The sequence below is a fragment of the Leucopleurus acutus genome (genome assembly GCF_964270905.1).
Source record: "Leucopleurus acutus genome assembly, chromosome: 8".
In the NCBI taxonomy this organism is placed as follows: Eukaryota; Metazoa; Chordata; class Mammalia; order Artiodactyla; family Delphinidae; genus Leucopleurus; species Leucopleurus acutus.
The window spans coordinates 93,556,165-93,579,686 of NC_139151.1; the positions used below are offsets into that span (position 1 = coordinate 93,556,165).

The 23,522-nt window shown below is 39.4% G+C and overlaps 1 protein-coding gene across 1 annotated transcript in view; it reads left to right on the top strand.

The window, feature by feature from the left end:
- HSD17B12 (hydroxysteroid 17-beta dehydrogenase 12) overlaps positions 1-23,522 on the top strand; it is a 160,749-nt gene that overhangs the window by 81,154 nt on the left and 56,073 nt on the right. The window contains exon 4 of the mRNA XM_082844327.1: positions 18,339-18,446. Coding sequence (XP_082700453.1) covers positions 18,339-18,446 — 108 coding nt within the window. The remainder of the gene's footprint in view (positions 1-18,338; positions 18,447-23,522) is intronic.

The window sequence follows — 23,522 nt, forward strand, 5'->3', positions numbered from 1 at the left end:
AAAAGGAAACTTCTGGAGAGTTGGCCAAGATTTACAAACTGGTATATAAATATGCAGGCCCTGAACCTGATTTTGTCCAAATATTCAGAGTAAATATGCCTTTCAAGGGTAAAATTACATGAAACCAAGTTTCATAGGCCGATAAACAAAATCAAATGCCCAGTTTTATTTATTTATTTATTTTAAAGGAAGTATAACTATGGTACAGCCTATAATACTTCTCATTGTAACTACTCCCTGTTGGCAGATGTACAGAGGAAGGCAAAATAAAACCAAAAGTTCCTTTCATGAGCATGGCCATCTGTTGCCCAAAGAGTGTGTGTCTAAGGGCATCAAGTGAAAAGAGTCTGGCGTCTCCATTTCCATGATGGGAACAGCCTTGCCCAGATACCTGTTTGCTATCTCTGGCCGACTTCCCTCAGCCTGTGCTTGGAAGAACGTTTCCAAGACTTGCCTTAGTGACTCTCATTTTTTCTACATTCAGGTATCTCCAGCATTTCTCTCTCTCTACTCAACACTTTATTTCTTTATTTATTTTACTGCTTGCAGCCTGGCTCTGTTTATAGTTCTGTTAGCCCTGGGAGCCAGTCTTGACCTGGGGAAGTATTTCTTCTTTTAAAATGACAGAAATGCTTCTGGCTTTCTGAAATTCATCAACTAATTAATTCAGACTGGAAAAAAGCAGAAGTTGATTCCCTTTTCTCCTGTACCCAATCTAAAAACACATATACCCTGACTGTTCTACATGTAGGAATGTTTTGTTTTTGTTTTTTTTTGTGGTACGCGGGCCTCTCCCGTTGCGGAGCACAGGCTCCGGACGCGCAGGCTCAGCGGCCATGGCTCATGGGCCCAGCTGCTCCGCAGCATGTGGGATCTTCCCGGACAGGGGCACGAACCCGTGTCCCCCGCGTCGGCAGGCGGACTCTCAACCACTGCGCCACCAGGGAAGCCCTACATGTAGGAATTTATCCTACAGAAGAACTCAGGTAACTGCACAAAGATTTATATACAGGATATTCAACACAGTATTATTTATAGTAGTGAGAAATGGGAAACTATCTAAATGTCTGTCAGTGACTCCCTAATCCATTTTCCTGTTTGAGCAGAGACAGGGCCCAACCTCTCAATGGAGACAGTACGAGCTAGATTGCTCTGTGTTAACAGGGCAGTGGGAACATAAGCTACCTCTTCTTGGTCAGTGATTCCTTCCAGACCTTGATATGCGTGATTAGAACCGTAGCCACGGATTTACTGCCGGTCTTGACCGCAGCTATGGGAGTAAAAGAGGTGACCAGGGTCCACAAATACTCTTGAGTGCTTTGGCTCAGTAGGGCTCTTTAATACATTATTCAGTGTTTTTCCTGTAGGACTTCATGCCTTTGTTTGTTGCCTGTGGTATAGCCTTTTCCAAATTCTTCCTCAGACCATTCCCCACGGTGGCCTTAATGAGACTACAAATAGCCCTGCCTTGGATTATGATTTATTCTACATACTTTATTTGTGTACATGTGTTTTTTTCTCTTTTATTCTAATCGCTTTGGCCTGGGGAGGGTGTATGTGAGGGGAGCAGCCTTAGTTGCAGCCATAACTCCTTTTGGTCGAACTGCTTTTGGCTTTGGTGTTAACAAATGTAAACATTCTGTGGTTTCCGGGGTCCTTATTTTGTCTTCTTTTAAAAATAAAGTCTTGGTGACCTGTAAAATTTCCTCTGAATTCATTGCCTTCTCACATTTTGTTTCTTATAACTTGCCAGGATACACTCTTCTCCAGTACAGTGAATTCTTCCTTTGATCTGTGCCTGCTCATACTGTGTTTTGAATGGCTGATTAAATAAATTGTGGCCCAGCAATTCTGTGTAATTAAAAATTTCTCTCTGTATGTACTGACATAGAAGGCCGTCTTTGGTGGAAAAGCAAGTTGCAGAGTAGAATATTTAGAGAACGTCTGGTCTTACTTTTGTTTAAAAAAAAAAAAACAACATGCCACATATATACAAATACTAACCTCATGATCCAACTCTGTTATGTCGATATGCATCTAAAATTGTCTGCAAGATCACAGCCCATAATGTTCACAGTGGTTATTTCTGGAGAGCAGTTTAACCAAAAATGTTTACTCTTTTGAGGGTCATGGACAATTTTGTGATTCCAAATGATAAAAATCTTATTCCTATAAAAATATGTATACATAGTATTTTGCCTACAATTTTAGGGAGTTCAGGGACTCTTCTAGGAACTGCCTTGATTCAACCAGTGTGTTGGTATTACGGTCTAATATCTATCTTAGTTTGTCTATTTTTAAGTACTGAGAAAATCCCTCATTTTTGCCTTTATGATACCCACATTGTAATAGTATCTATTGAGCTTCTACTTTGAAGCAACTGTAAGGACAGTTGGAAATGATACTGCCTCTGTCTGCTACAGAGAAATTTGTTAATTAACAGGTTTAGCTCATACATCCTTGAGCTTCTTTTTTTTAAAGGCCCATACTGCCCAAATCATTCTAAATTCTAGGAGGGCAGTTTTATTGTATATTAAGTGGGACTGATATGTTTTAAGGTCAAATTTATGATATGATAGTTACATTTTTTATATGCTAAATATATACTCTGTAGTAAATTGGGTCATCAAGACAATCAGTATTTGGGAGCATAATTTTACTATTTTAAATTATTGCAGAGGCTGATGGTATTATTTGTGTATTTATGTTATTGGACTTCGCTATGATTGATTTTAGTAACAGAAATTCCAGTTATAAAATTGTTGCTGTGGGCAAATGGGATCTATTTTTCAATATTTGTTTGGTGTACTTTTTGGAAATGATTTGAGCAAAGTATGGAAGTTGCTTATATATCTTTAGCGTGAAACTCCATAAGGTAACCAAGAGCTCATTTTGCCCTACATAGCTCAGTTATTTTTTCATACTTTTATCTACCAAGTGAAGGCACCAAATAAAGCTATCCCTTCTGAAACTAAGGCTTAAATTATAGTGTTTTATCAGCCTTTATTACACATTATATATCAAAGACATTTGTGTATTTAGTATCCAAGAGACTTAAATACATTTACAGTGTTCCAAGCTCTGGAGAAGAACCCCAAGGCCTGCCTACAGCATCTTTGGCTCCTCTATCAAAGCATCTCAAGTAGTGTCTCTCAGCGGCAACTAAGTCCTCTGTGGGACACTACCCAATATGTACTTGTATTGTGCCTGTGACACTGCAGAAGTTGGTTGCCAAAGCTTATAGTCTTTACTGGGAGCGGCTCCACCTCAATCATAATGAGTAAACTCAGCACCCAGATCTTGGCTTCCAGATTATTTTCTAATAAAGGATGCAGTGTTCCTTGGAGAAATGGCTAGTTCCAGGGCTGGGGCAGGGAAAATAGAAGGTGAGCCTGGGATATCTTATTGTGCCAGAAATCAAGAAAGTATCCAAAGAATAATGGGGACGTGTCAAAAAGACACAGAAGCCAGCTTGAAGGGACTCCCTCCCATTAATCAAATCTGGATAAATTGAACATTAAAATTAAAATGATAGAAATTATAATCTATTGACTAAAATAGGAAATTATGAGCCCATACTAATAATGATAAATAAATGCATAAATTGAAATTTTGATGAGAAAAATTTTGATGAGAAAATTTTGATGAGAAATTTTAATGAGAAAAATTTTGATGGAAAAATAGTAACTTTACAGTAGAGGAGCCAGGCAGACACCACCTTAATAAGAGATCAAATGTATCTTCATCGGTAATGGGACAATTGATAGGATGCAATGAGAAACACAATTTCATATCTATGATATTCCCACCAAGGATGTATAACCTGAATCTAATAATGAGGAAACATACAAACCTAAATTGAAGGACATTCTACAAAGTAGTTGGCCTGTGATCTTCAAAATGTCTAAGTCATAAAGGTCAGGAAAAGACTGGAAAACTGTTCCAGATTGAAAGAAGCTGAACAGACATGGCAGCTAAATGCAATGGATGATTCTGATTTGGATCCTTTTGCAGTAAGGCCATTGTTGAGACAATTGATGAAATTTGAACAGACCCCAAGAATTAGAAGGCAGTAATGTATCAAGGTTAATTTCTAGATTTTGATGGTTATGTAATATTTAGGAGACTGCCTTTGTAGGAAATAAATACAAAAGGAACATTCTTAAACTTTTTAGTCTCAGGACCCCTTTATACTCTTAAAAATTATTGACAGCCCCAAAGAGCTTTTGTTTATGTGGGATATAGCTATCAATGTTTATTGTATTAGAAATTCAAACTGAGTAATTTTTTAAAGTAATTATTTAATTCATGTAAAAATAATAGCAATAAACACATTCTGTGTCTATGTAATGTATTTTTATTAAGGAAAATAACTTTATTCTGAAACAAAACAAGATTCAGTGAGAAGAATGGCATTGTTTTACATTTTTGAAAATCTCTTTGATATCTGGCATAGAAGACAGTTGCGTTTGCAGATCTGCTTTTGCATTCAGTCTGCTGAGATATGTTCTTTTGGTTGAAGTATAAGAAGAAAATCTGGCTTCACATGGATATGTAGTTGGAAAAGAGAAAGTGATTTCAGTAGCATCTTCAGATAATTGTGGATATTCTTCGATACTACATCAAAACTCCTTAAGTAGAGGTTTCTTCAAGGTTAGTTGCAATATGGAATCTGAAAACATATCAATTTTTCATACTCAATTACCTTACAGTCCGTTTGTCTACCTCCCACTTTGAATCGGTCTTTTGCCAATCATGATTTTGTAACTTGATGGATTGATCTTTGGAAAATATTGGTCCATGAGTTCTGCAGATCTTACAGTTGTTGGCACAGTCCCCCAAAATTACAATTATGAATATCACCCCTAATCTCATCAGAAAAATCTTTTCTTTCAGTCTCATGATGGTGGATACAAGTTTTCCAAAATTCTAATTTTCACTTAAAATCTCCAGTTTTATCATGGACAGTAAATACTGTTGCTTGTTTTTCTTGAAGTGACAGACTTACTTCTTTCATTTTTTTAAGGTATGTCTGCCAAATCTGAATAAGCATAGTTTTTCTGTCAGTTGGTCTTTCAAGTAAAATGATGCTGCATGAAAAAAATGGCTAATTCAGCTCATGACTCAATTGCACCATTGTATTAGGTACACAGAAAAGGTGCTGTATGCACACTTCGCATTTTGTCACATGGAACATTAAAAAGATGTGTACGCAAGAATAGAGATTTAAGAAAATTACTTATTTTACTGCTTCATCAGGAGACATTCTTTAATGAAGCCACTTATTTTCTTTTTTACTGCCAGTATGTGAAGAATACAGTGACCTTTAACATAGTTAGGTGCTACTGCTTTGATTCCTGTTAAGATTCCAGCAGTTTTACCCATCATTGCTCTTGTGCCATTGTGCAATTGTCACAACGCTGAAGAAGGCAAATAATGTCTTGGTATTTCTGACTCTCAGGAACCCTCAGGGTCATGGACCACAGTTTGAGGACTGCTACATTGAAGGATTTATGGGTGATGGAATCTTATTAGCAACTGAATGGAACATGGTTCAGGAAAAAAAGTTCCTTGTACAGCATTTGCAACTTTGCTTGAGATTATTTCAAAATTTTAAAAAAAATAAATAAACGATGGCCTTTCAAATGATGAAAACTGAAATTTATGAGAGTAATCATTTGCAAGTTTCAGCAAGGTACCAGTAAATTCTTTTGCAGATTAAATGACATAATGTCATTCAGTAGACTTTTTTGCGTTTAGTTGATTCTCAGTAATTGATAACTATAATAGTTATTACTCCTGTTTAGTTGGTAGACTATTAACTGCAACCCTATGCATTTTACATGGAACCTCTGAGCTTCTTAGGAAGTCCTAGAGTCAGGGTGATTGGTGTCAGGTCCTTATCCTTAGTTCAAAGAGTACAGGAGGAGACTCTAAATCAAGCACTTTTGCTTTTACTTTGGTTTAATATATGAAGACTGTGCTCTTTTAATAATTTAAATGAATTTTTTTGTGTTAAATAGAAAAATGGTTCTACTCTTGACAAAATGTTGAACTATATTGATCTTCAAAGTATTAATTGCCATAAAGTAAAATACTCATTTCAGTAGCTGATACTTTAAATTTTATGGTGTTTTTTCGAAAGTTCCTAGTTTTGTTTTGTTTTGTCTTTAAAGAAATAAAAGCAACTGTTAAGCTTCCTTTTTCTAAATACCAAAGTGAGAGACCCAGATCTTGAAAGGAATACTTTTTCCTGTGGCAAGATCTCACAAAACCAGAGTGGAATCTTTTAAGAACAGAGTGACAGGTTGAAATAAAAAGAGGTCACTTAAAAAAAAAAAAAAAAGCACAATCAGCATTTTTAGAAGAAAGGTACCGTGTGATATTTGACTTCAATTAGTTCTAACTACCTTTCTCTTTGAAAGAAGAAGGGAGGAATGTTACGGAGGGTAACAAAAATATGCCTTTTGATTTCCAACTTGATTTTTAGTTCACGATTATCCTGCATGGAAAATTGGTCAGCTCTGGCTCAGATCTTACTGGTAGTACTCAGGGCCCTCTGTATCTGTGGGTTCCACATTGTGGATTCAACCAACCACAGGATCATGTATTATGTTTACGATCCTGGGTTGGTTGAATCCGTGAATACATGGGCTGACTGTGGGACTTGAGCCTCTGTGTATTTTGATATCCACAGGGGGTCCTGGAACCAATCCCCCTGGATACCAAGAGATGACTATAATTTCATTTCTCAAGCCAATAAAGAGCAGTAAGTAAGCTACCTCAAGAAAAAAGTTGCTTTCCAAAAAAATAAATAAATAAAAATAACAAACATTTAATGTGATTTAAAAAATGCTGAGACATAATTGGAGGAATGTTGCCTCATATGCAAAACTTATGAAGACTGTTTTATGTTTTGATTTATTTTTGTTTTGGCTGCGCAGCATGTGGGATCTTAGTTCCCTGACCAGGGATCAAACCCGTGACATTGCATTGGAATGCAGAGTCGTAACCACTGGACCGCCAGGGAAGTCCCAAATGAAGACTGTTTTAGCTCTAAGATACTATAGTTAATAAACTATCTAAAAGCAGGTGGATAAAACCATTGTGTCCTCTCTTCCCCAACTCAGACTCTAACTCAGAGATCTCCCGTTTCCACTGCTGCCTCCCTTCTTTGGGCCCCTTCTCTTAGGACTGATTCGGTAGCTGCTGTGTTCTCTCCCAGCTACCCGTTACTTTTTTTTTTTTTTTTTTTTTGCGGTACGCGGGCCTCTCCCGTCGCGGAGCACAGTCTCCGGACGCGCAGACTCAGCAGCCATGGCTCACGGGCCCAGCCGCTCCGCGGCATGTGGGATCTTCCTGGACTGGGGCACGAACCTGTGTCCCCTGTATCGGCAGGCGGACTCTCAACCACTGCGCCACCAGGGAAGCCCTGCCCGTTACTTTTGATAATAGGCTGTGTCCTCTTTGCCACAGCATTTCCTTCCTAAAAACAAGTGTGGTCGTGTCACTTCCTAGCTTAAGAACCTCTGCTAAGTACTCTAACACACAGGATGACTTGTCAACGTGTTATAGGGCCGCCTTCATAGGTCTGTATCCTGTGCATTTGCACAGGGCCCTGTCTTTGGTTTGATGCTCTGCTGTCACCATCCTGAAAGTCTTAATTTTTGAACAAGGGGCCCCGCATTTCTATTTTGCACTGGGCCCCAGAAAATTATGTAGCTGGTCCTGCTTGTTATCTTGGCACATACAGCCTCCACCAATGTCCTTCTACAGAACTGTTTCTTTCTGTTCCTCTCTGTGTACCACCTACTCCATCCACATGCCCTTCCTTTTCCCCACTCTCTGCTTTTGCCTACTTCTCCTTCTCTGCCTGGCCCATTCCTACTCAAGGACTCGAAACCAGTGTCACCTCCTGTAGAAAATCCCACTCTGCAAGAGTGACTGCTTTCTCTTTGCACGATTTGTTTATGTTTATTAGAGCACCAGATGGGTTCACACACATTTCCTTCACCAAAACATGACCTATTTGCAGGTATCTGCTATTATTCTCAGGGTAAAGTCTGACATGTGGACACTATTCAGTGTGTACTTGAATTTAATCAGCCAAAACATACTCATTGAGCTCCTATCGTGTACCAGCCACTATTGGGCTCTGAGTGTATAGTGGTAAAGAAAATACCGGACATGGACCCTGCCCTCACAGAACTGACAATTTAGGGAGTGAGGTGCTTTGCCTGGTGGCAAATGCCTGTGTCGCCTGAGTAAATGAATGAACATATGCTAAGGTTGTTGGGTCTTAGTTTCGGGTGGGCAAGTTTCTGCCTTCTTGACTAGCGGTGGTGTTGGAATGTAATAGGCACTGCAATACCAGAGAATCTTGCATTTGGAAGCTGTCCTTGGTTCATTTCGTGACCTGAAAGAGGAGAGTGGAGACCAGCAGGGTTCTGTTTCTTTCATCAAATCTGAGACACCATTGATCATGAAATGATGCAGCTTATAAGCATTAAGAAAGAAAAATGGCCTATTAAACTGACACGCCATCAATTGTAAGGCATTCTGATTTCAAAGATAAAAAGTGAATAAAAATGTGCATCTTGGAATAGATAAAGCATAGTAATTCAAAGGTTAATCACAAGCAAATTGAGTGAAAGAAACACTTGGGACACTAAAGGCATGGCTTAAGTAGTATATTGTAACCATAGATTCCATGGGTGATACAGTAATAAGTAAATCACTCTTTAAAGTGGAGGTATATGTGCTTGGTCAGATTGACAGGGGATATGCAGCTGATGCAGAAGAAAGAGTTGATGATACAGATAATACCTAATAGCAGCCTGTGCTGTTTAGGAAAAAACAACTATATATCATGCAGTCATCTTTGTAGATATTGGCAGATACAGGAAAAGAAAACATTTGAATAAGACTACAGTTTCATAAAATACATTCTCATATGCTATGACATGTAATCCTCACAGGAATTCTGTAGGGTGGGTATTATTTCTTGTAGTTTAAAGCCTAAGAAATGGACTTCCTGAAGGTTGAAAGGCTTGATTGAAGGACCCTCAGCCAAGTGATGGAGTTGGCATTCAAGTCCAGAGCTTCTAACTGCATCCCCATGCTGTTTTGAACAAATTCTATGTCTTGGTCAGCTCAGGATGCCATAATAAAATATCATAGTCTGGGTCTCTCTCTCTCTCTCTCTCTCTTTTTATTTTTCAATTTATTTATTTTATTTATTTTTATTTTTGGCTGTGTTGGGTCTTTGTTGCTGTGTTCAGGCTTTCTCTAGTTGCGGCGAGCGGGGGCTACTCTTCGTTGTGTGTGGGCTTCTCATTGTGGTGGCTTCTCTTGTTGCAGAGCACAGGCTCTAGGCGCTCAGGCTTCAGTAGTTGTGGCTGATGGGCTCTAGAGTGTAGGCTCAGTAGTTGTGGTGCACGGGCTTAGTGGCTCCATGGCATGTGGGATCTTCCCCGACCAGGGCTTGAACCCGTGTCCCCTCCATTGGCAGGTGGATTCTTAACCACTGGGCCACCAGGGAAGCCCCAATAGTCTGGGTCTCTTAAACAGCAGACCTTTGTTTCTCACAGTTCTGGAGGTTGGGAAGTCCAAGATCAAGGTCCTGGCAGATTCAGTTCCTGGTGAGAGCCTCTTTCCTGGCTTGTCTTCTCCCTGTGTCTCCTTGGCCTCTCCTAGGTGTGTTGTGTAGAGAGAAAGAGCTCTCTCTCTCTTCATTTTCATACAGGGTCACGAATCCCATCATGAGGGCCCCACCCTCATGACCTCAGCTAAACCTAATTACTTCCCATAGGCCCCACCTCCAAACACCATCATATTGGGGGTTAGACCTTCAACATATGAATTGGGGGAGGGGACACAAATATTCAGCCCATAATACTCTGCTTCCATAGTATTAGCAGTATCATCTTGGAATCTTAAGCATAATAATGTTAGAAATAATTTTTATATTTTTCTCACCTCAAAAAATAAAATTCAGGTTTTTCCATTGGCAGGCCTTTTTTTTCCTCCAAGTGTAGAAAATAAACATCTTTATTTGAAAATTTCTTCAAAGGTGCCTTGTCCAGGGGTCTACAATACCTGAACCAAATGTAGAACTCAGGGCTTAAAAAGAATGGGACCTATTCATGCCCTATCAGTAAAACAAATTCACATGGTTTAAGGTTTTTATTTAGTAGAGATGGCTGTTCTAGTTAAATAGGCTGTAATGAATAAAATATATAATAACCTTGGCTTAAAATAAAGAAATAAATACTTGGTTTGGGATGGAATCCCTGATGATGCTATGACAGATTTTTTGATTTGACTGAAAGTGAGTCTCTTCATCTGAGATTAAAATTGTCATGAATATATTTTCAAGGGCAATGTAGAAAAGAAATGGACCATGATTTGTGTAGCATCTCTGATAATTATAATTAAGTGGGCCTTTAAAAAAAAATGGAGTCAGATGAATTTTTCCCATCTAGGGCATAAGCACCTTTTCTCCAGAGCTACATAAGGGAGGTTTTCTCTGTGGGGAGATGTCTAATCCCAAGGGGCAGGGGTGAAGGGAGATGGTGAGGTTTGGGGGTAAAAAAGAAAACAGGAAAAGGAGTGAAGTTAAGTGGAAAGGATATGTTTAGGGGACTTGTTCTTTGTTTTCTCCTAAAACTTAGAAAAAGTACAAAAGACTCACTTTTTACAGCTCTAAATATTGTAAAACATGTGAAAATGGAGGGGGTTTTCAAAACATGCAGTACATTTTTATAGTTACAAATTGAATTTAATGAATTTAGATTTAAGAAGCTAAAATTGGTAGGCATTGAATATAGTACCATTTTCCCAAGAGTCTCTCCTCTCCCCCTGATTATCTTTTTCAGGGCTGGGGAGAGGGAGAGTGGTCCCATGACTAAAGTGTCTTCCACGTTCATCTCCGTGCCCCTGAGTTAAGCTCCTGGAGTACTTTATTCATGAGACTGGATGGTTTTCTAAGGTTTCTAATTACTCTAAAGTGTTTCTACTTCCATGTGGATGGTAGTCTAACCCAGGCAGGACAGATGGAAGAACTGAGTTGTTTCTCAATTTATCTTAATGCTTTAAAAAGCCTAATGTTAAGTACCTTCTGTTATTATGTCTCACACAGACATCTCTTACCGGCATGTAGTTCTATTTCTATAGAGAGGAGTTCAAGAAGTAGTGAGATGATTTTAATATTATCAGCTGTGTTGGCCTAGATGCATTTATTCAGTCAACAAACATTTGAGTGACCTCTGCTATATGCCAGGCATTGTGCTAGGTGCTGGGAATACAAAGATAACAAATTGATTGTGTTTGTTAGGAAGTAGAGACTCTCTGCATAATGTATTATGGGAAGTGTTAATAGTGTTATATAGAAGGTCTCTAGGAGCACAGTCGAGAGGAAGTAAGTAGCTTTACTTTGGAGGCAATGGGAATCATGAAAATTCAGTCCACAGAGGTGGTGACACAACTCGAATCTTAAATGATGAAATTTATAATATGGAAAAGATGAGGAAGGATAAATGTAATAGGAATTTTGTAATGAATAGGGGGAAACTGAAACTTAGGGGGAAAGACAGATTGTTTATTTGGAGCAGATGTGTCAAGAAAGGAGAATCAATATATTATTTTTGGTTGTTTTTAATAGAAAAATTATAAATAGTACATGAGTTTATGTAGATTAGACCTCTTTTCTAGCATTCTCAGACCTAATATCCCCAGACACCCAGGGGAAAAAATGAGGAAAGTCTTTCTAAGACCTATAAGATTATGCTTAGAGCAAAACTGTTACATTTGAGAGATGTCGATTTTTTTTTTTTCTGGTATTTGTATCAATATAAACCACCAATATATTATCCTGGTCTTCAGGGAAAGTGGAGAGATGTCAATTTGTTGAACAAAATGAAAATAGTGATGGCCAGACCTAGAAGTACGTTAAACATAAGGTTATCATGAATATGTTCATGACCTTTCTAGGTTTGAACATAAAAACATGTTATTTTTATTTTTTTTCTTTAAATTTATTTTATTTACTTATTTTTGGCTGCATTGGGTCTTCGTTGCTGTACGCAGACTTTCTCTAGTTACAGCAAGTGGGAGCTACTCTTCATTGCGGTGTGCGGGCTTCTCATTGCGGTGGCTTCTTTTGTTGTGGAGCACGTGCTCTAGACATGCAGGCTTCAGTAGTTGTGGCATGCGGGTTCAGTAGTTGTGCCTCGCGGGCTCCAGAGCACAGGCTCAGTAGTTGTGGTACGTGGGCTTAGTAGCCCTGTGGCATGTGGGATCTTCCCAGATCAGGGATCAAACGCGTGTCCTCTGCATTGGCAGGCGGTTTCTTAACCACTCCACCACCAGGGAAGTCCCACGTGATAGTTTTAATATTGAGAGGTGTTTTAGCTGCATCTTGAAACTACTTTTGACAAAGAAGTTCCTTCTCTGTCAGTTCCAGACTTGAACTAATTCAGGATCCTCTGAGTAAAAATCAGCAATGTGAGTGTAGGAGTGGGGCACCCATTCTTAGAAGTGATGGACTGACTCAAGGCAGTTAGGACATTCATTGTTATAGCTCTATATTTATGAATAATATTTGCTTTCTAATATTCTACCATTGTGGTCATGTGGTTTTCAGTGGAATAGTAGATAAAAAGGGATGAATGGTATCAGCCCAGCTATTTCTTAGCTTCATTCCCTACTTTTTAAGCCAGAGCTGATTTTCTGCCCCCATTTCTAGTGAGTTGACTGCCTTGAACAGCTCATATCAATCATCAGAGGATTTTGCTTCTTAGTTTTCCGTTTTAGCCACTAGGCTGAGAGATAGAGGGCCAAGACCATATCGGAATCATTTCAATCTGGATAAAAGCGAAGGAGGGCATGATTATATTTGGCTACAACTAGTAGCTAGGATGCTAGCCTATCCAATTTCAAATATCAAAGGGTTTAAGTCAGTAGTATGGAGTATCTTTGCATATGGTATGTAGTATTCTAATAATGGGATTCTTTAGTTCTTTAATTTCTTTAAGAATTCACAACACTAGATTTTACTGTGAGACATTGAATAAATGGAGAGCCTAGAGGGAACGCCGCATTGTCATTCTTCATAAATTTAATTGAAATGTTGTATGCAACCCAATAAAAACAGACTAAACAAGTAAGGAAAACCAATAAACTTTTGAAAAAGAGTAGTAGTAAAGGAGCTCTGCACTACTAGACATATTAAAACTTAAAGTTAGAATAATTAAAACTAGGGCATTACAAAAGAACAGAAAAATAAGATAGTAAACAGACTATACTTTTGGAATCAGAATGTGGGCAGTAAAAGCTGTCCAGTGGCTTTATACTCTCACCTCAATCACTCATTGGATGTGGATGTCATGAGAAAGGCATGATCTTGGTTCAGGCAACTCTCTGAAGCTGAGGCAACACCCTCCCCGTGCCTCCCCCCTCTCCCCACCAAGGGGCTGACACCTGAAAGCTGTCTGCTGATGATACCCCAGCAGCTGGGGTAACCAGAATTTCCTTGAAGGGGCAGTTGAGTGGCTCATCTCTTTCCATTGCAACCTTCAGATTCACTTGTTTGTATATCTTTATTCCACACACTTGTAGGGTATTTATTTTAACTTATCACAGCTCCTACCCTGGAGGAAAGACTTGACAGAGGCTGTCATGTCATGGGCCTCTGTGGTGGGCAAGGATCCGAGTACTCAGAAGTATGTCTCCAAAGGCTTTGATGAAGTTCTTACTCTTCCCCAGTGGTGGGCTGTTGCTGAGTTGTGGACTGGTAGTCTTATGAAGAACCTTGGGTAGGGGAGGTGGCGAAGGTAGAAATGAAGGTTGTTTTACGTGTATGTGGTCCCCACTTCTCTTCCAGGTGCTTATTACATCCTTGTACTGATGGTTTTTTTGTTTGTTTGTTTGTTTGGCTGTACGCGGGCCTCTCACTGTTGTGGCCTCTCCCATTGTGGAGCACAGGCTCCGGACGCACAGGCTAGCGGCCATGGCTCACGGGCCCAGCCGCTTCGCGGCATGTGGGATCTTACCGGACCAGGGCACGAACCCGTGTCCCCTGCATCAGCAGGCGGACTCCCAACCACTGCGCCACCAGGGAAGCCCAGTACTGATGTTTAAAATTGAGAATTCTTGTTTGTCTGTGTTGGTTTCTGTTGGCAGGGTCAGTTGAGAGCTGATAGACTATGGGGAGGGGGAAGATGCCTAGATTTATTTCCTAGCTCCTAAGGAAGCCAGCTATCTCCACCTCAGCTTTTTAGAACATCCTTCATACTTCTTTTCTAATCGTCTTGGCCAAAGAGAGGCATTTCCTGTCCTATTCTTATATATGTGCTACTATTTTTGATTCACACAACTTGGTGGTAGTGGTAGGGACGGTTCACGGAATCCTCAAAGCCAGTACATGGGCCTGGTCAAGAGCATGCATATCCCATAATCTTTAAAAAAAAATTTTTTTTAAATTGGCATATAGTTGATTAACAATGTGATAGTTTCAGGTGTACAGCAAAAGTTGATTCAGTTATACAAATACATGTATCTATTCTTTTTCAAATTCTTTTCCCATTTAGGTTGTTATATAATATTGAGCAGAGTTTCCTGTGCTACACAGTAGGTCCTTGTTGGTTGTCCATTTTAAATATAGCAGTGTGTAGCATGTCAATCCCAAACTCCCCAACTCTCCCTTCCCCCCATCCTCTCCCCCCCGCCCCCCGTCCCCATAAGTTCATTCTCTAAGTCTGTGAGTCTGTTTTGTAAATAAGTTCATTTGTATCATTTCTTTTTAGATTCTGCATATAAGCGATATCATAGGATATTTCTCTTTCTGTCTGACTTACTTCACTCAGTATGACAATCTCTAGGTCAATCCATGTTGCTGCAAATGGCATTATTTCATTCTTTTTTTAATGGCTGAGTAGTATTCCATTGTATATGTGTACCACATCTTCTCTATCCATTCCTCTGTTGATGGACACTTAGGTTGCTTCTTTCTCTTGGCTGTTGTAAGTAGTGCAGCAATGAACATTGGGGTGCATGTATCCTTTCAGACCATGTTTTTCTCCAGATATATGCCCAGGAGTGGGGTTGCAGGATCATATGTTAGCTCTTTTGAGTTTTTTAAGACATATCCCATAATCTTGGGAAAAGAAATGTGAGGGAAGTCTGCTGGATTCTTCTGAGGAAGTTTTCCTCAATATAAAAGGGACATATAACAGGGATGCCCCATTTCTGCCTCTGAACATTGCCTGCATGGATGCTTGGAATGGCAGTGGCTCTCCTGAAGCCAAGAGAAGAGCCAGCCTAGGGGAATAGGAGAAAAGCGTGGAAGGACCCTGGAGCCTTTGTGACGTTGAGCAACTGAACAAAGCAGATCCCAGACCTTGTCCTCACAAGCTTAATTCTGGTGGGAGCAGATGACAGCAAACACATGCGTTCTTAAAGTATATAGTACATTAGAGAGGGGTAAGCACGATGGAGTGAAGTAAAGCAGGGAAGGGGGACAAGGAGTGCTGGGGAGGAATGGCTGCATTTTTTATTTTTATTTTTTTTAGTTATTTTTGGCTGATTTGGGTCTTTGTTGCTGCACGCTGGCTCTCCCCAGTTGCGGCGAGTGGGGGCCACTCCTTGCTGCGGAGCGCAGGCCTTTCACTGCAGTGGCCTCTCCCGTTGAGGAGCACGGGCTCCAGGCGCTTGCTTCAGTGGTTGTGGCTCACGGGCTCTAGAGCGCAGGCTCAGTAGTTGTGGTTCACGGGCTTAGCTGCTCTGTGGCATGCGGGATCCTCCCGGCCCAGGGTTCGAACCCGTGTCCCCTGCACTGGCAGGCGGACTCTCAACCACTGCGCCACCAGGGAAGCTCTGCATTTTTTACAGGGTGGTCAATGAAGTCTTCTCTGAGAAGGTAACATTTACTTAAAGACCCAACAGAGACAGGGGATGTGGAAAAGCATTCCAGACAGAGGGCACAGTAAGTTCAAAAGCCTTGAGTGTATTTGGGGAACATCCTGTGTCTAAAGAACTGCTAGGACCCCTGTGACCAAGGCTGGGGAGCAACTGGAGAGTAAGTGGGTGGAGATTAATTCAGTATCAGGCTGATGCTGAAGACTTTGGTTCTTACTGTAAAAGAGATGGAACGCTTTGCAGGATTGCAAGGAGGGTGACAGGAGCTGACCTATGTTAAAGAAAGAAAGAAAGAAAGAAAAGCCCACAATAGAGGCAGTGAAGAAAAGTTAAGAGAAAGTAAACAACGTTAACTGGACTAGAACATGGTTCAGAGTAATTCAGGTATAAGTTCAAATTTTTATTTATCTTGAAAAACTTGTGTCAGAAACCATTTTGCTTATCCTAGTGTGAAGACATAAGAAAGAGCTTACTGGAGGGTTCTTATTAAGTAATATTCTTTCCAAAAGGGTCTCTGAATTTTTTTTTTTTTAAGCAGCATATCTATGTAAGACTGTGCCATATAAGTACATTCACCAAATCCTGTGAGATCTAAAAGTAAATTTGATTCAGGGGTTGTGAGGTAGCTTTTATTACTAGAGAGAAATTTTCCTAAATGTCAGTATATAGTGCTAGTGTGGAAACAGTTGTTGCTTTCCTCAAATAAATAGATAAATTTTATCTTATTTTACTTCCAGAATAAAGTTTTACATTCAATAAAAGGTATCCTTCAGCCTTTTGATTTTGGTCTTTTTTCTTGTGAATTGGTGGCTCTAATAAAGGCAGAGTTCTTTACTTACTTGTGGTAAATTCTGTGAACCACTTATGCTAAGACATGTCAGACCAGCTACTGGGAAATGACAGCCCTGTATCTGGCTGTCCATTACATGAACACGTAATAACTCATTTATATTCGAATAGTAGGTATACCTTTAACACCAGATAAGGTATTTTCCAGGTCAGTCATATCCTCTCTTGTTTATTCATAGATTCCTATCTAGGATGGATACTTTTCATTGAGTCTAAAGAATCTCTTGTGAACCAGCTCTTTAGTTTTAGACATAAATCCTTTCAGATCAAGAACAGAAACCTCCTATGTGGATTACTGCTGTATATTCTGTGATAAACTGGCATTGACTTCGAAGGAAGAAAATTTTATTTTTGGAAGCAGAATTTTTAAATTAATTCATTTGAATTCTCATCAAGCTCCAAAGAATAAGCATTCTTGGAGACTTTATGGAGTGCCTCATGTATGCCAGTACATGGTAGTATTGTTAGTACTAAAGGTAATACTTTGGTACCTTTGATAGCACTAATGGTCATTGTTACCTTCATTTTCACAAGAGGATGCTGAGGCCCATAGAGGGTGTGTGACTTGCTCAAAGTCATTTAGCAAATAAGTGTGGAAGTCAAATTGGTACCCAAGTCTGGGTGACCTCACAGTCCATTGCCGTCTTCTCAAAGTGGCTCACTAGTGAAGGCAGAAATCAACATGACATGTTCCCTCAGATGAGTTTTGTTTCTCCAGGGTCTCATTTCTGAATCTGTTATTTCCCTTAGCTCTGTTTGGACCTTAACAGTCCTGTGCAAAGTAGAACACAGGTCTTTCTGGTATCACTTTGTAGCTCCATTACTATGCATTTTGTGTGGCTTTTTAAATGTAGTGATTATTCATTATTAACCAAGCTCCTAAATTCCAATATGATCATATTCTTTTTTTTTTTTTTTTTTTTTTGCTGTACGCGGGCCTCTCCCATTGTGGAGCACAGGCTCCGGATGCGCAGGCTCAGCGGCCATGGCTCACGGGCCCAGCCGCTACGCGGCATGTGGGATCTTCCCGGACCGGGGCACGAACCCGTGTCCCCTGCATCGGCAGGCAGACTCTCAACCACTGCGCCACCAGGGAAGCCCAGATCATTCATTTTATTTCCACTTTAATAAGGTGGATTTTTTGTTTTAATAGATCACACTTAAGACTTTTTCCTGAAATTATGAAGTATCAGTTTGCAATTAAAATCACAAACCAGTGATATTTAAAGAGTATACAATATTATGATATGCATCATGTTTTTTTATTTGTACCTAAGGGTCTAAAAAGTCATCATTATTGATTTATAGGAGAACCGATTAAGGAACATTCAGCCAGCTCTGTGATAACATTGGAATTTTTATTGCAGAACTGCTGTGTTGACTCTATATCATATCTTAGGTGCTCTCATGATCGCTTAAAATTATCCTGGTCTAAATTTCATATAAAACTTGGGGGAGAAAAGTGTTTGAAAGGGTAATGTCATCAAATGCTTAAATCTTAATTTAATTAATTTAATTAATTAATTAAATCATATATTAATTTTTCCTCTCTCCATTTGTGTTTTTTTCCCTAGGAGAAAAATTCAAAGTGGAAACAAAGACCATTGCTGTTGACTTTGCATCAGAAGATATTTATGATAAAATTAAAACAAGCTTGGCAGGTCTTGAAATTGGTGTTTTAGGTTTGTATCTTTTTCATGTTTACAGATTCTTCTTGCATTTATTGACTAGGACTTTCTTTTAGATGTTAGGTGTTCAATTGGTGAAATGACTAGTGAGAAGAAAATTGTCTTGTTAATACAAGTGATCATTAGATGATATGGATCTATATACACTTGAATCTTTATGTTTTGGGTTGTGTTTTAATGATGATTCTACAATTTAGGTTGTTTTCCCTGCCTGCTTTATTTCCAGTCTCTCATTCTCTCTGTATATACTTAGATATAGCTATATCATAATAATCCTTTGTGGTGGGTAATGCTGACCCATTTTTACAGCTGAGGAAATAAAGGCTTAGAGGGGTCTCAGCCTTTTGTTCAATATTACCCCCTCCCCAACAAGGAGCCTTTTTAGACATTATTTTCCCCTAGTCTACCCTCCCATGAGACTTTAATACCACAGATCCACTGGGTATCTTGTTTATGTGCTGTATGTATATCTGTTCTTTATACATAAAAAGGATAAGAGCTCACACCATACCCCGGAATCAATTTTTGTTCCCTTGGGGGGAGAGGTATCACCCCAGTTGAGAAGACATGGCTCAGAGAGATGAGTGACTTGCCTAAGCTGCCGTAGAGACTGAGTACTGCACATGGGATTTAGCCACTGTTTGTTTTTTCTGAGTCTCCTACTCCCTTGTGTTACACCTCAGCTACCTTATTGCCAAAAACCGATGCTTCTGCTGAGATGTGGAAGTATTGGTCCTTGTTATGGAAAAGATTCATCAGATTTTGAGGAAAAGAAAAAAAAAAAACAGGCTTCAGAAAGTCACCCAGCATTCTCTGACTCATTTCTAGAAAGAAAAAGGGCATCTAGTTCAGAAAAATGTCACTTCTTCACTAAATCTCTTTATCCCACTGCCTAAATTGGTGGGAACCTGGTAATTGCCATTGTTTTCTTTATTGGACTATAAAAGGAGAAACAACGAAGAGAAAATACTTTTAAAAAATGTTTCTTAACCTTTCTTTAGTCACGACCCCACCTGTCTTCCTCATACTATAAAAGAATGGTCTCATATAATTTATTGAAAAGGCAATTTAAAAAAAGTTAGCCCTACATAGTGCCATTGGACCTGGGGTTAACCCTGGCTTTGATGTGTTATCTTTTCAGCTCCTGCCTGGTCCATGTCATACATCACCACACCCCACCTACCCTCACAGCTATTCCCATACTTACAGGAGAGCCAGTAGCAAAAGATGAATGAACACACAGGTCTAATTTTTGCCTTGTTCTTCTCTAATACATACATTACTCGGAGTCTTTCACAAGCTCTTCTTCCTTTAGCTTAACCTAAAGCACAGCTAACATCTGTAAAATTCTCAACTTTTAAAAAATTCCAAGTCAGTAGTAGCTGTAACTTCCTAGTAAGGATAGACACCGCCATAGTCCATCCAAACCCCTTTCAAACTAGTCGTGGACTGGAGAGTGAAGGCTGGCTTAGGCAAGGAGGGGGATCAAGGATCCCTAATGAGAGGAGACTTATTTTGAACTTGTGTTCTTGGAGAATAACTTTGTTTCAGGAGTGGTTCAGTTAATCACAGTTGTTCTTAGCTTTGTATAAATTTCAGCTGCTTTTCACTGGGTAACTTTGAAACTATAGCTACTCTGAGACTATGCCATTGAAAATGGAAGATGTCAGGCATCAGGTTTGCTGCTGGGCTGGAGGGTTATAAAAGGCACTCTTCAGCTGTTCTTTCCTGACCCAGTATATAGAAAGTCTGCAGTGTGATTTTATGCACAATAGATAGATCTGTTAAGGATGAGGGTACATTGATATTTAGACCTAAGGGTTGATATTTTCCTGGGCCACATATGCTAATGGAACCACTGCTTTTGTAGTCCAGCCCCTTAGTAAATTGCAACCTGTGAGTCGGCAGTTTACACCCCTCTTTATTCATTCATTCATTCATCAGTCAATGAACTGGAGATACAACAATGAACAGGAAAGCGCCTGGCTTTATGTAGTATAATGTTCTAAAGGGAAAGACAGCCCTAACCAAAAATAGTTACTTGTGGGCTAAGTGTTGAGATGGGGAGGGCAGGGTGTAATAAGAGGGTAAAAGGGTTGATGGAGTTGATATGAGGAGAAATAATGGTGACTTGGCCTAGCCAGTGTTAGGAAAAAGGACGATTCCAGAAATACTGAGGGAGTAGAGGAAGCAGGAATCTACTTGTGAGAGATTGCAAGAGAACTCATGATGACCTTCAGGTTTCTGGCTTGAACATCTGTGTCAATAGCGCCATCTAATAAAATGGGGAATCCTGGAGGAGGAGCCTTTTTGGGAATGAGGATCATTTAAGTTTGGGGTTCCTCTAGGATGTCCAAGTGGGGTTGTTAAGTCGATAGTGGACATATGGATCTAGGTTTTGGTAGAGCTCCTAACTAGAGACAGAGTTTGGAGGTAAGTCATCTCTGAGTAGTAATCTCACTGAAGAAAGGAAACTGGAGCTAATCCAAGGAGAATGGAGAGAAGGTAAAGAGAAAACTGGGGACAGAGCTCTCTGTTATCAAAGGCTGCCTGGAACGTATGGTGTGAAGGAGGGATAATTTTTTGCACAAGTTCAGCACTGTCCACTGGAAATATAATGCAAACCACACATTTAATTTGAACATTTCTAGTAGCCACATTTTTAAAAAGCAAAAAGGAACAAATGAACTAATTTTTATAATGTATTTTATTTTAACCCACTATATCCAAAATATTATCACTAACATGTAATCCACATAAAGTGTTTTGAAACATTTTGTATTCTTTTTCTCATACCAAATCCTCAAGTCTAGGGTGTATTTTACATTTATAACATACCTCAGTTTGGACTAGCTACCTTTTAAGTGTTCAGTAGCCACATGTGCCTAGTGATGGATATCTAGCTCTAGTTCATCTTGGCTGTCTCTCATCCTCATTTTGTGCGGGAGAGCCATAAATATAATTTCTAGGTTTTTCTTGTGCTTTAACATAGCTTTCAACCAGGGGCAATTTTGCAGCGTCTGGCAATGTCCAGAGACATTTCTGTTTGTCGCTAATTGAGGGGGGAGGAGGAGGAAGTTCTACTGGCCCCTGGTGGGTACAGGGCAGGGATGCTGCTAAACGTCCCTCAGTGCACAGGACAGACTCCCCCAGCAAAGAATGATCAGTCTAAAATCTCAACAGTGCTGAGGTTGAGAAACCCTGCTTTAGTTCTGATTGAATACTTATGGAGACACACACACACATACACAGACAACTTAATTTTTGATTTCTAGGTTGGTTACAGATCAATAATAAAAATAATTATAGCTAATGTTTACATACTCCTTTAAAGTTTATAGCAGCACTTTCACATACATTATACTATTAATTGGCTATACATTTTGTTTTCTTTCTACTCTACCAGAACTGTCTCCTTAATCATAAGCTTTGTATAATTATATTGACATTTATTAGCAGATATATTGCATTGTAATTTTAATTTGTCAAGATTCTTGAGGAAACTATTAAAACACCTTTATGAGCTAAATTTTATCTTATTGCTAGGTCATATTTCAACTCAAATCTTACATTTCTTTCTCTAGTATGGGTATAACCCTCTAGAACTTGTGGGAGGCGTCTGGTGTTGATGTTTTATTTTTTTGTTTTGTTTTGTTTTTTGCGGTACGTGGGCCTCTCACTGTTGTGGCATCTCCCGTTGCGGATCACAGGCTCCGGACGCGCAGGCTCAGCGGCCATGGCTCACTGGCCTAGCCGCTTCGCGGCATGTAGGATCCTCCCCGACTGGGGCACGAACCCATGTCCCCTGCATCGGCAGGCGGACTCTCAACCACTGCACCACTAGGGAAGCCCCGATGTTTTCTTTTTTTTTTTTTTATGATTACCTGGGCCTATAGCCCCTTCACTTTCTTTCTTCCCTTTTTCCTCCCCATCTATCTAATAAATAATCTTATTTATTCTCCTTCCTCGGAACTCTGCTTAATGTCAGTCTCACCTTTATAACATTCCCTAAAATAACAAACATGTACATTGATTTCTAGTAAGATTTAGCAATCCATATTAAGTCATAGGAAAGAATTTTGTCTACCGAGTATTAATGAAACCAGTAATGATAAAAAGAAATAAAAATCACCAAGGTACATTCCATTTGTTTGAATAGCACTAACCACTAAAGTATAGTCAGTGCTTAATAAAGAAAATTAATACTTTCAGAATTACAAAGGAAAATGCCAAAGCTATTGGTTCTGAAAGAAACATTGTTTTCAATAAGATAAGCAGAAAGAAGATGGCCATGAATTGTGTGAATTTGTGCTGAAAGGTCACCATCACTTGATAAGACTATAAATGCGTAAGGTTGAGACAATGAATTCTTAACTCTGGTGTGTAAAATAAGTAAGCATCTGCTGTCTTCTCTCAGGCCTTAAGGCCAAGAAACACAGATTTGAGAAAACTTAAAATACTTCAGCTATTTAGAGAAAATGACATCAGTGCTGCTTTCAGTAAGCAAACAATTAGTTAACAAAATATGACTGCTATAATGCTCACTTGATTCCTCAAGAGAGACTCTCATGTGTGTTCCAGATTGGTTTGGAGGACTTCATACAATACATCGCAGGAGGCGTAAGTTACCAAGGCCAGGGGAGTAGCCTTGCATTTAGAAATATGCCACAGAGAATACTTTTTTCAAATTTCACTATGATTTTTTTAACTTTTAAAAAGTGGCATTCTTTATTCTAGAGGTAAAAATAGAAAGGTCCTCCTGGAAAAAGATAGTTACTTGTTTTGTGATTCATTAAAAAAAAAAAATCAACCATAGCTTTATTCAAGCTTTTAATTCATACTAGACCAAGAATTTCCCTATGCCAAATGCTGTGAAGGTCCTCTCCACCCATACTATCATTATTATTATTATTTTTAACTTATTTATTTATTTTATTTTTGGCTGCCTTGGGTCTTTGTTGCTGTGCGTGGCCTTTTCTCTAGTTGCGGTGAGCGGGGGCTACTCTTCGTTGCGGCGTGTGGGCTTCTCATTGGGTGGCTTCTCTTGTTGCAGAGCACAGGCTCTAGGCA